The sequence below is a fragment of the Silene latifolia genome, chromosome X (genome assembly GCF_048544455.1).
Source record: "Silene latifolia isolate original U9 population chromosome X, ASM4854445v1, whole genome shotgun sequence".
Classification (NCBI taxonomy): domain Eukaryota; kingdom Viridiplantae; phylum Streptophyta; class Magnoliopsida; order Caryophyllales; family Caryophyllaceae; genus Silene; species Silene latifolia.
This window is the reverse complement of record NC_133537.1, coordinates 111941013-111955087: the sequence shown is the minus strand read 5'-3', so window position 1 is coordinate 111955087 and position 14075 is coordinate 111941013. Positions and strand designations below refer to the sequence as shown.

The following is a 14075-nucleotide window of genomic DNA, read 5'->3' as shown; positions in this document are numbered from 1 at the left end:
TGTCGCAACGGGTTTTTCCTAGTAAGGTTTTAACGAGGTAGCACTATAAACGCATTATTATGTTATAGTCATGATCGTCATTATTATTGAGATGACAATTACTTTCAAAATATAATGTTATGTCATATATTAAGGAGAAACTCCATCATAATTATGGAGGTATTATTTGAAATGAAGATCTAAGAGTTATTATGAAATGATTATATCCAGATTGTAAGTTTTCAAAGAAATATGATATCGAAACTATCATGGATTTCTATTGATCGAAGATTCAAGTTTATTAACCACAATGGGTACTACAACGATCGAGAAGTTATGTCAAATCATGGATCATTTCAAGATTTATCAAGTTATGTAATCATCAGGGGGTAGCATGCGTTGCATTCTTTTACCTTAGCCATTGTTTTGTCCCACTGGGTTTTCCATGGAAATGTTTTAACGAGGCAGCTTGTTATGCATGTTTGAAGATTAGTGTACTCTTTTCCTTCACTAGTGTTTTTCCCACGGGTTTTTTTTAAGGTTTTTAACGAGACATTTTCTTCAGTGATGGACATCCAAGGGGGAGTGTTATGAAATATTATAGTATAATATTATATGAATGTCCATATCTTAGAATATTCTAAAGTGTATTATCTTATGGAAACCTCATAATGGAATAATATACGGTTCTCTCTCTCTTTTCTTCTCTCTACTTTTTCTCAATAATTATCTTTTGTCTTTATTTCACAACATTCTTTAAGTTAAAAGGGAATTAAATACCAAATTTTATTTTCTTTTGAAACGACCCCGCATAATAGGCGGGTTAATAGCTACTTTATCTAATGCTATGCAAGTCCGCTTGAGAGTCAGATCACTAAAAATTGCAGCAACAAAACAATTAGACTTGCCATTAAAATTCAAGTTTACTGTAAGAGTACAACATGGATATGATCATGCATGAGCAAGATGGAAGATACATTTTCTCATCAAGACAAGTTATCAGAATCTAGAAGCTCTTGTACAGATGCCAAATCAGGATAAACAGGAATGCCGTCCTTTCTCCAGTTCTCAGCATCGGGAATTTTAAATCTATCAAGTAGTATTGCATGCATTCCCAAACTCTTCGCTGGAAGATAATCCTTACGGAAACTATCTCCAATGTGTAAAGCGTCTTCCAGTGCAACATTTCCGGCCCTCTCCAAAGCAATCTCGTAAATCCTGGGATCTGGCTTTTCCACGCCTTCCAGACCAGAGAACACTCCAAAATCCCATTCAGAACCCTGAATTTGAGTTTGATAATTAATGAAATACAATAAAGAATATAGGAAGTTAGGAACATCACTAAATAGTTGTACAATAAAATATTGTAAAACAATCCATTAAAGACAAGCACTCGTAAATTATGGTCTTACAGAAAAATTATTTTCATTATGGTAAAACAGCATTTGTGACACCTACATGGCTACAAGCAGATTGAGAAATTTGGGTAACATCTGTACCTGATGCAAACCTAAGGCTGGAAGTATCACATCTCGATAACGGTACTCTGCATTGCTAACAAGCCCAACTGGGATACCTTTTGCACGAACCCATCTTAGGAAAGGAATTGAATCAGGGAATAGAACATAAGGTGCAGAAGAGCCAAAAGATGAATAAATGCGCCTGAAAATTTTCTCAAATGTCTCCTCATCATACTCATAACCAGCCTATCACCAAGAAAACACTGTACATAAGGTTCCGAAAAACTGTACTCCCTCCATTCATTTGGACTCGTTACATTTCTAAAGTACACAAGTTCTAATGAAGGGGCATCAAGGAAATGCATCTATGTCAAGTTAATCGGAACCTACATAATTTTGACGAAGTATTTTCGTCTTTTAACTAAAATGGAACCTGAATTGTTTCGAACAGAAAAAAAGAAAAAGAAAAATGCACTCAATCCAAATAGATGAAAGGAATCCAAATAAACAAAGGGAGGTCTTTCATTTTAGAAGAATCTCTGCTAAATCCTGAGCAAAAGAGGTGGTTGAGGATAACTATCTTCACCATAACCCTGGGGTAATGGGCCAATTACAGGATCTAAAAGCAAGGAAAGGCCTTTACCTTTTTAAAGGAGTCCGTAACACATGTCTTCCACCAAACGATATTAGGCATCTTTGCTGCATGACCGAAACAAGGATACTTCTTGGCCATATCAGTATATGCAAGTTTGAAGCCTTCATGTACACGTTTGTAGTCGGGGCAAGGTAATCCTGCAGCTTTAGCAGCCATGCAATAATAATCTCCTAGTTCCCCCTTGTAAGCTAATAGAGTACCAGTAACATCAACTGTTACACAACGCAACTTTGGGAGGAGTGACATGTCGACGATCCAAACAAGTGTCAGAGTGGTGATTATGACAGGCACCAGAAGAAACGGTAAGACGAAGAAGTGTACACCGAAAGCCCTCAGAATAGTGCAATAGAGCACTTCAAGTGGTTACCAAGGGTGAAAATATTTTAAAGAGGCTCCTGAATTGATGAAAAATTGGTGCATATTAGAACAGGTGGAAAAAATTTAGGCACACGAAATTCCAAAACAAGGTAACAAGATATTGAAACTACAGCACATGAGAGAAACATCTTACTAAATTGCTGATGGCAATATAAGTAAACCTCACAGAACTATCCCGACCCAAACGAAATTGAAAAGAATAACCTGAAGTAGATCTCAATACCAACTTTGTCGACCAAAAATGAAACATGAAACAAAAACCTATAAATGCCCGACAAGATATTAATCTAATGGATCCAATACATGACTACTAACCCAAGAACGATCCAAAAAGTAAGAGATAATATTGACCTTAAGTCCTTAACACATAATGACCCAAGCCCGACCCAGATAACCCATTGCGGGTCTAAATTATAGTGATAGCTGAAGCGTGATATGCTGATTTACTATAAACTCGTAAAAAAGTAAGTGGTAAGCACACAATATAGCAACTAGAGATCTTGAACATGGTTCCTGTGACCATTGTAACTCTTCTAACAATTCTTTGACCACATAGTGGCCAACAATGATCAATCAACTTAATTTCTGCGCAGCACTACAGAGTTTAGAACTCAGCGAGTCCCACACTTATTCACGAGTTTTCTCGTCGTGTATGATAACTTTCGCTAATCAAGCTAGAGTGTGAATGATAATACTCATCAATTATATTCATATATAACCTAATATTACAATGAAGTTCCAAGTTAACTGCTCACTGAGAAATAGAAATAGGACAGACAGTTAACAGGAAAGTCAAAAAACTCGTTCAAAGAGTTGGGCTCTGATAACTACCTTCCCTGAAAAATTACGTCATTGCTCTTTCCTGGACGAGTTTTACTCTATCATGTACTTTTTGCCATAATATTTCCACACATTGCCCTTCTTAAAACAAAGAAACAAATTCTCTCTTTTACTCTTGTTCTCAAAATTAATAAAATCTCAACAAATTACCTAATCAATGATTTTAGTTGTCATATTAACAAGAATTCTAACCTCATTAATTTTGCATTAACTGTTTTGCATCAAATTAAGTTGAAATAAATTAAATTAGGGTTAAATAAAATTGGGGTTATGAAAATAGGGTTTATAGGGTAGGCAGAGATGGGGGCTAATGGTGGCGGAAGGGCAAGGGCGGGGACGATGCATGACGGTTTCAGGTGGTCTTGAGGGGGTCTTGGTGGTTGGGATCTGGGAGAGGGGAGTGCGAGTCTGGGTGGTTGCCAATTGCAAAAATTCTGAAAGTAAACATTTGTTTGACTCATGAAGTTCATGGCTTTGCCCACAAACTACTTGCATCGGCTTCTGGCTTACCAATAGCTAAAATGGCAGAGCATGATAATGGAGTTATTCATAGAACTCCACCAAGCCAGGAATTTTGGGCACCAAATGTTAATGCCACTGACACCTATTTACTCCCAACTTTTGCTATACTAATATTTCAGTGCAATTTTGGAGTATCAATTTGGCTATATTCTATCAAGAACAATCGCATGAAGGGGTTGAGTTAGGAGGGATGGTGAGGTGATTTGGCGGCACTCACGGGTTCCCACGGGTCCTAAGGAGTTTCTTTGTGTGTTTCGGATACTTGAGTCGAGACCAACTTGAGGCAACCCCATACGCATCAAGAGGTGGTCTGGGCGGGGTGTTGGTTGGTGGTTGCAGCAGGGGTGGTGATTGAGGGGTTGAGAGAGGATATGGGTGTAGAAATTAAAGGGGTATAATGGTCATTTACGTCCATGAAAAAGTAAAAACCGTCCATGAATAAGCACCACCCAAAAATTAACCACAACTTCTTGCATTCTCATTACTGAAAACTGTTAAACTAGTGCTACTCAGCATCTACATTAATTCAACCCTTACGTAACCTATGTGTCACATGTGTGCATGACTCACGACCGACAGATCATATGACACAAGTCCGAGTTGCCAAATTAGACACGATACCAACACTAGACAAATTTTCTCAAATTAAATTTCAACGGTGTCAGATATGAACAAGAAGAGAGGGAAAAAAAAGGTAAAAAGGTGTAGTAAAAACACTTTGAAGAAAACTTGTCGGGCTTACATGCGTAGTTATTAAAAAAAAATTAAAAACTTGTCGGGCTTATATCTAATAATCGGTCAAGACACGTGTTTGACTGTATCGGTGTTTCAATTCAAATTTACAACAGATTGTCACGCACGCACCGGACACCGTGTCAGTGTGTGTTACTCTCTCTTTCCATTTGTAATGGAACCAACAACTCATTAAGTGGCTATGATTATGATAGCAGTCATTCATTGCAATATTCATTTTCGGTTATTTGGTAACAACCTCTTTTTGTTACTAACACGGGAATAAGGTTGCGTACACCGTACATGGTAGACCCGACCCCCTACCCCGCAATTTCTTGTAGACGTTGAAGCACTGAGGTAGTAGTGTTGTTGCTGGTTTGGCACTTGTTACTCTTACTCCTTAAACCGTCAACAGCCAGCGCGTGGCAAGTAGTAACTGACACTTAGACACTCCATTTTGGCTGTGTTAGTAAAACTAGTATTGAAGTATTTGACAGGAATGGGGATTGGGGGTGGAAGTGTGAGACTTGGCTATATGAAAAAGAAAAAAGGAAAAAGAAAAGAAAAGTAACAACCCCTAGTCTAATACCCATATCTTAGTGTCTAGTGTTGGACACAAAGGTAGTCGACATTATATGAAGAGTGGGAGCAATATATGATTTCGGAAAAAAAAAATGTGAAATTCTCACAGAATAGGTTTCCTGAAACATGGTTGGAGTAACATAACAGCAGGAAGAGGTAGCTGGCCTAATTATTTTCGATTCGAATAGGTGTAAAACAAAAAGAACATCAAAGTAAAACATCCCATTCTTTACCAATCTTTACAAGGCATCAGTAAAATACGATCAATTAAGTGCAATGACTGAATGGCCCACAAAAACAAATGTACAAAATTACTGAATCGCTAGTAGTGAATGACCAATTATGAAACCAAGAGATGAAACCCAAATCAGGGAAAGGTGATGTGAATGTAAAATCGTATACTCCCTCCGTCCTAATCATTTGTTAACCTTTGATTAAAATACCTCTTGTAAAGAATAAAAAAAAAAGTTAAAAGCAAATGATTGGAACTGAGGGAGTATATAAAGATTGAATTAGTTTATGAAATGAATCGACAATTTAAAAAATGAATGTATAGAAAAGACATACCCAAATGATGGAAGGTGGATAGTGAATCAAAAGTATTCCTTGGTAACTCGGAAACTTATAGAAGCATGGTGTAGTGTAGAAATGGAGTGTAAGTGTATGAAACCCTCAAAAATTGCAAGACTTTAAAAAGAAAGAAAGAAATAAAACGGGGGGAAATCGGTAACTGACTAAACAAGGAAAGAGTGATGGTATTGGTAGCCGCAGAATTAATTGTCTTGTTTAGCAAGCAGAAAAACCCAAATAATATAAAAACTAAAAAAGCAGTCAAGCAACAAGCACACAGATTTGTTATTCTTGCTTGTGTGAGTTGTGTCATTCTAACTTCGAGTATTTTGATACGGAATAGTACAACTTATTTCAAATGGATTGGCCCAATTACGAAACAAGGCCCAAACAACTCAGGAGAATGTACATGATTTTTTTATTTTGGTTTTTTAAACATGTGGATAGATAATGGAAATCATATGTACCTACATGTGCACCTGGTAAATGCGGGAATGTAGCAAATTACCCTCATAACTTATGTACTATGTGCAATTTAACCCCTTAAGTTTCATTTGTAGTAAATTACTCCCATAAGTTTTCAAAAATGTGCAATCAAGCCCAAATCAATTTTTCTACCATTTTTTTTAACTAAAACCTATTATTTTCTATTATAAAATCATTTTAAATATATCTACTAAAAATTAAATACAATATTTACATATTACAACAAAAAAATGTGAACCAAATTTAAGATCAAAACAATTTTGGGCATGTAACTTTTCATTGTAACTTGACTAAAAAATAAAAATTCTCATATTATGAATATGTTTTCACCAAAATACAAAAAAAAAATTGAACATGCTTTCTAACAATTAGGAATTTTAGGATTAATATTTGATCAATAATGTTGACCTTTAATAATAGTAAATATATTTAATTTAGTAAATTTCATTAATTTCATTACTAAAAATAAGATATGTGGTGAATTGCACATTAAGATAAACTTATTTGCTACATTTATAAGTTACGGGGTTTAATTGCACATAGTATCAAACTTATGGGTGTGATTTGCTATATTTGCACATAGTATCAAACTTATGGGTGTGATTTGCTATATTTCCCCCTGGTAAATGGGTCAGTTACGGTCGCGTCATTTTAAGTAGGATTGGGCAGGGCCGGGTTATTTCGGATTCGGGTCAACTATTATCAGGTTATTTGTGAATAATAATCATTTTTCAACAATAAAAATCCGGGTCTTGAGTTCGGGTGGTGGTTCGGGCCGGGTTACCCGATCAAGTTTGCTAGGTCTGCTACGTAGTAGGAATCTTTTTCGCGTTATTATGCACTGATTCAAAGTTCAAAGGATTAGCGGAACCTAATACATTGAAATTTTTTGCATAACTCAGAAATATTACTAATATATATAATCATGTTGGAGCAGTGACTTCTTAAAACGATCTCATAGATCTGCAAGATTGTTTTTAGGTAGTCAGATGAAATTGCAAGATGGAGGAGTTTTTTTTTTTTTTTTTTGACAGCAGATGGAGGAGTTCATTCCTTTTGCCCATTATAAGACTTTTCTAATGATTAGAGCCTCTGCTTTTCCGCTGATCTGGTAGAAGCTTAGAATGCAGTTTTTGTCCTAAGAAGCCCTCATGAGTTAAGTTGTCAAACCAAGACGCCGACCATCCGGTTCCAGTATGAAGGTCTTCCTTCCAAGTAGCAGCCACTTAAATAAACATGAAAGAGCACATGGAAGAGTCACCATGAAGCTTGATCCAATCTCCTCTTAAGAAACGTTTGTATTCGATGCCCAAATCATTCACTATTAAATGGCTAAACAGTTCTTTGGCGTTGACAAGATTAAATGCTTCCCATGTTGAAAACTGCAAGTTTTATGATTGAATGTGATCTTTCATTGATGTTACGAGTATTTATACAATTATAAGATACGATATTAAGGAATACAAATCTAGGGTAAATAATATGTGCAAGAAATATATGACGAACTAAGGAAAGAAAGCTAATAATAATTTACAATTTCCTAAATGCATTATTTACGAGATATCGAAGAAGATACGGGAATATCTTTAACACGCTCCCGCAAGACGGTCGGTCTAGGAGTGAGACCAGTCTTGGAAAGCAACGTCACAAACCGAGAGCGAGACAACGGTTTGGTGAGAACGTCGACAATTTGATCTGAGCCATTTATATGTTGCACGAAGGTGACCTTGTTGGACCTGCTCACGAACAAAATGAAAGGACAACGCAAGATGCTTCATACGGGAATGAAAAATTGGGTTAGCAGAATAGCAAGAAGCACCCAAATTGTCACAGTAGATCGTGGGAGTGTGCGGGATTGACACTCCAAGTTCGGAAAGCAGAGCACGCAGCCAGAGAATCTCAGCTGTGGTGTCGGATACAGCCTTGAACTCAGCTTCAGTTGAAGAGCGAGACACAGCCCGTTGCTTTTTCGCAGACCAAGAAATAGGATTCGACCCAAGGAACACAACATAGCCATCAGTAGAAACATAGTCATTTGTATCACCCCCTAAGTCGGCATCATAGTACGCATGAAGAACAAATGGGGAAGAGCGATTTAAATGAATACCAAGGTGAAGAGTGCCCTTAAGATACCGGAGTAGACGCTTCAATGCAGTCCAATGGGACTCGGTCGGATGAGTAAGAAATTGAGCTAGCTTATTTACCGTAAAGGAGATATCAGGCCTAGTGAGTGACAAGTATGGTAAGCTACCCACTAGGGCACGATACTTTGTTTCGTAGTGGACGGGTAAGTCAGGTTGGCGAAGTAGCAAAGTGTCCGTGGACATGGGTGTTGAAACAGGTCGACAATCTTCCATATTGTACTTGAGTAGGATGTCGGATATATATTTCGATTGATTAAGATGTAAACCTCGTTGGGTCAGAGTGACCTCAATACCAAGGAAATAGGACAATGGACCCAAGTCCTTAAGCGAGAAGCGACGAGAAATTGCTTCAATAAACGTGTCGATGGCTGCCACAGAGGAGCCAGTGACGATTATATCGTCCACATAAACCAAAACAAATAAACGAATATCATGTTTAGTAAAGATAAATAGCGAAGAATCAGAAATGGAATTAACGAACCCATACGATAGAAGATAGGTGCGCAATTTAGTAAACCACCTCCTAGGGACTTGCTTGAGACCGTAAATTGCTTTAGATAATTTGAAAACATGTGTCGGATTGCTCGTGTCCACAAATCCAGGTGACTGAATCATGTAAACATTGTCGGACAAATGACCTTGTAAAAAACGCATTATTTACATCAAGTTGTCGGAGAGGCCAGCCATTAGCGATGGCAATTACGAGCATGAGACGAACTGTGGTGGGTTTAATGACGGGACTAAATGTCTCGGAATAATCAACACCAGGACGCTGATTAAAACCCTTATCAACTAAGCGAGCTTTATATTGATTAATCGATCCATCCGGGTTGTATTTAATTCGGAAATATTAAAATTAAAACGAGTATTTAAAAGCTTGAGAATAGCGGATGACGGATGTCCTAGTTGGTGATGCCATTGTGTCAAGGAAACGGATGCGGTAAGAGCGTGAGGTGAGGCCGGTGTCCATACATATGTGCCATGATTAAGCGGACCCTGAAGGAGTATCGCTCCCGTGGTGCGAGCCTTTATAAAAAAGAAGTTGGTGAGAAAAGTGCAATGGCATCGTTATCAGCGCAGAATTGAGTGATAGAAAATAAATGAGAAATTTGTGGGACACAAAGAACATTATTAAAAATTAAAGGACGAGAGGAAGAAGAGGGAATAGTGAAAGAACCTATATGAGAGATCGGAAGCGAGGACCGTCACCTATAATTAAGTCATCCTGGCCTTCATAGGGGCGATGGAGAGCAAGAGTATTGAGGTTGTGAGTGATGTAGTGAGACGCTCCAGTGTCGATGGTCCATGCATTAGGGGTGGTAGTCAGAGCATGGGTTACGGTGTGGGCATGAGGAGGGGGAGATCGAAACTGTCGGGTAGGAAAAATAATCATAGGGTAGTCGGCTTTGAGTTTGCGACAGTCGGAGGCAACGTGACCTTTGATGTCACAGTAGTGACAAGGTCCTTTGTAAGGGGCAGGCTTGTGGTCGGGGTTAGGTGCAGAGTATGCAGGTTTAGGCTGATAGGAGGGACGAGGAGTGTACTGAGGACGGTTGTAGGTGAAGGTCAAATGGGCGGGGTTGGCAGTGGGTTGAAAGTTGGACAGGATGGTAGGTTTGGTACGATTCACATGAAGTTCGTATTGAATGAGCTTTTCGTGTAAATCCTCAAAGGATAAGGGAGTGTCACGAGCCTTGATGGACTCAATGACAGGGCCATAGAGGTCGTAGTTGAGGCCATCGAAAACAACCGTGAGGATGTCCTCGATGTCCATGGGTTGGTCAAGTTGAGCTATGTCATCGGCACAGAATTTGACGGATTGCATCAACTCCGTGATAGTCCTGTCACCAATCTTGAGATATTGGAGACGAGCCTTGAGTTGGAGTTTGCGGCCACGGGTCTTTTTGGCAAAGGTGGTGGCGAGGGTAGTCCAGGCTTCATGGGAGGTGGTGGTGTGGACGATTAGTGGGGCTACGATGGAGGAGAGAGTGCCAGTGAGGGTACCAAGGATGAATTGGTCTTGACGATACCAAGTAAGGTATACGGGGTTGGTGGAGGTGGCGGTTTTGTCGTCTTCGGCTGTGGTCGTGAGGTGTTCAGGAGGAGGGGGAACACTGCCATCGAGGTAGTGAAAGAGACGGTAGCCGTTCATCGTAGAACGAATTTGAAAGCTCCATTGTTTGTAGATGAGGGTGTCGGTTAATTGAATGCAGTTTTGAAAAGTGATGACAGATATGGGTTTGTTTGGTTCATCGGGATTGGGAAGGAGACCGTGGTTGGCTGTCATGGATATTTTCGAAAAAAAAGATTGGCCGGATGGATGATTAAGGCTTGAGGCTCGATGATACCATGTAAGTTTTATGATTGAATGTGATAACTCTTTCATTGATGTTACGAGTTTTTATACAATTACAAGATACGATATTAAGGAATACAAATCTAGGGTAAATAATATGTGCAAGAAATATATGACGAACTAAGGAAAGAAAGCTAATAATAATTACAATTTCCTAAATGCATTATTTACAAGATATCGAAGAAGATACGGGAATATCTTTAACAACTCTGCTTCATAAATTTGTATTATTTCAGTCATGTTTAACTTTTTCCTTTTAAAAAAGAATTTTGTTTGTTGCATTCCATATCACACATGTGTGGACGCAACCACCCGCGTCGCGCGCACCCGCGCGTTGGTTTCGAGGTGACGACACTTCTCCCACGGAACTCCGACGCGAGCCAAAGCACGGCATGGGCCGTTACTGATTTGTAAGGCATTGAAACCGGTGAAAGGTTTGACAAGCCTGCGTTTTTGGAGTCGCCACCAATTTTTATGGGAAATTGGAATCGTTCGAATACTTCGCGTCATGTCAAGACACAAAGTAGTGACATCAACACTAAGAAATTCGATACCCTTAGCATTCTATGTCTAGAACAAGTCTTGTGATGCCAATGAACACGGATGTTCACAGATATCTTGAGTAAGGGGCGAGAGTACGTATTATGAAGCTCGTTTATTGGAACACCTAATCCCACCGGCCTCGATAGCGGCCTCTACTAATGATCAGAGAAGTTATTTATACTCGATATGTTGTCAATTGTATGCATGCACTGCAACATCCACGTTTTAAACCTAGCATGTGAGAATTTGGACTAAGTCGTTTGACAAACAATTTAGCAATTAATTGAATCGAAGTTGAAAGTTAGATTAATTACATGTGAATGCCAATTAAATAAATCACGAAAGAACAATACGAAATAAAGAAATAAATTACAATTGATAATTTGAAATTACGTCATAAATATGCTCGAAAAGGATTTGAAAAGAGAATAAAATAGAAAGGAAACTTATAATATGAAAACATGTCGAATTGTAAGTGATAATACAAATAATAGTTGATTAGAAACCTAAAAATATCCTACGTCAAAACAAGAACGAGTTCAGAGGCAGAAACCACCTCAGAACAGGCGCAGCATCTGCTGCGTCCTTTAGAAGAGGCGCACCAGACCGTGCGTCTGTTCTTGAGTTGGGTCCTGACTGTGAAAGTCAGACTCGTTAAACCATTATTGATCGTTAGTTAATTAATGTCGATTATTGGTATATAACTCGAGTAGAAATGATTTAATCATATTACATGCATATGGAACCGTCATAAAGCGATAAAAGGGCGAATAAACGAAACATTACAATGATTTACAAAGATGATTTATATACGATGTCGGAAACGAAAAGGGCAAAACTTGAAGATGGATTAAGACAGAAACTGGGGAATAAAAGCTTGAAGATGAAACAGAATAAAAATCATGTATCAAAGACGAATTCAAGGGACTTGATATGAACAAATCGAGCCTCTTAAATCCTAGTCTGAATTTAGTGACGAAAATCTGCAAATATTGGTTATAAGGAATTTAAGTCGAAAAGGATTTATTAAAAACAAGTTTTATGAACTGAAAATATGAAAATTGAAGAAATAAAGGGAGAAAACGAAAGATAAAAAGAGAGACAGATACTCGAGGAAGGAGAAGAAGATCAGCAAGCCAGCAGCAGAGAAGCAGCCACTGGAAGAGGTGCAGCAGATGCTGCGACTATTCCAGAAGGCGCATCTGCTGATGCGTTTCTTCTTGGTCGTCTTTCGCTGCTGTTTTGCAAAGAACGGTTAAAAGGGTTATTTTGAAATCTGTTTTGAGCATACTTGTGACATAAATTCGTACATTAATTAGTACAAAATAAAATATAATAAAGAAAATTGGGATTTATACCCTCAGACTTACATGTTTGACGAAACAAGATTGACTCAGTTGTCGTTTAGTGATTGCTCGACTCGATGTATGCAAGAAAGTTCCCTTAAAAAAAGATTTAAAAGAAATTGATTGATTGATTAAGTGAAATTGGTCAAATTGGTCGGTCTATGCAAACGTGACTGGTACTCAGAATGATCTGAGCTTACGTGGTCGCGTAGAAAAAGCACATAGGCGTCGAAAAGCAAGAGCGCGGTCTTAGAATGCAAAAGGAGAAGAGAAGGGCAAACACTCGCGTGAGAAATATGTGAAGCGGAGGCCTCTATTTATACTAATCACGTGAAGGAATTTCGGAAAAAGTAGGATTAGGAAAGAAATCCGGAGGAAATATGGAAACTGGGAAAAAACCAGCCCAGGAAGAGGCGCAGTAGGAGCTGCGACCTTTCCAAAAGGCGTAGCTCCTACTGCGGTTTCTCTTGGGTGGTTTCCTCCTCAGCAAGAAAGATTTCCGCGGTTTTATTTAGAAATTAGGAAAGATGTATGCTTCCTTATTCTGCAAGGAAGATATTATCGTGGTAAAAGATAAAATTTAGAAATAATATTCCAGAAAAATCTAGAATATTCTGACTCGGTTTTAAAACGGTTTTAGAAAATGGAAGCGGTTTTTGACCCGGAGTTGAAATGTACTCTAATTACTGTCAAAACGACCGTATCGGTGTGTAGATGACGACCATGAGGTTGACTCGACTGTTTGAGCTATCACGTGTCGACAAACTTACAATATGTCACAAAACGCTTTTGCATGATTAAACATGCGGCCCAATCATTACTGGGTGGTTGACGAGAGGTGCAGAAACGAGGTGTCTACAGAGCCTCCACTTTGAATGAGGCTTGGACAAGGCAAAAGTCAAAGTATAGCCCTCAGGTCAATCGAAGATTACAGCCTGAAGACTATGGCGACGCGAGGCGGCTCAAGGGGTCTGAGCCAAGGACCTGTTGTCGGGAATATTTTAGAGTCTGTAGAAGGGAGGGTCTTTTAAAGTCCATTAGACTATGTGAGGAAGCTCGACGGCCATAAGAAGAAACCATACATGGGCCTTCATAGAGACGAAACATCTAATGTCGGCATCAGAACGTTAGAAGAAACCATTGGGACGGAGGCAAGACTTTCCTAGAACCGCCGGGAACGAAGGCAGGGCTTTATGAGGATCACCGGGAGAAAATAATCAATCTTTATAGAAGGCAGGTCTTTCCGAGCACCGCTGAGAATAAAGCAGGACTTTCCGATAACCGCCGAAGAAACTTGACTTGGTAGAAGGCGAGACTTTCTGAGAACCGATGACAAAACTTGATTTTTTGTAGAAGGAATGACTTTCTGAGAACCGCTAAGAAAACTTGGTTGAAGGCGAGACTTTCTGAGAACCGTTGAGAAAAGGTAGGATTTTCCGAGAACTACTGATAATAAGCAATTTTGGTTGAAGGTGGGTCTTT

General features: G+C 38.9%; 1 protein-coding gene across 2 annotated transcripts; it reads right to left on the bottom strand.

The window, feature by feature from the left end:
- Positions 1–860: 860 nt before the first annotated feature.
- Positions 861–6014, bottom strand: LOC141623532 (uncharacterized). Of its 2 annotated transcripts, none has more exons than XM_074439635.1 (4): positions 5716–6014; positions 2083–2489; positions 1479–1685; positions 861–1259 (listed from the first exon to the last, which is right to left on the bottom strand). In XM_074439635.1, the coding sequence occupies exons 2-4, from the start codon at positions 2338–2340 to the stop codon at positions 966–968; spliced, it is 759 nt and encodes a 252-aa protein (XP_074295736.1). In that variant the 5' UTR covers positions 2341–2489; positions 5716–6014; the 3' UTR covers positions 861–965. The 2 variants fall into 2 exon arrangements, with proteins under 2 accessions (XP_074295736.1, XP_074295737.1); XM_074439636.1 differs by lacking the exon at positions 5716–6014 and adding an exon at positions 3304–3410.
- Between the last annotated feature and the right edge of the window lie 8061 nt (positions 6015–14075).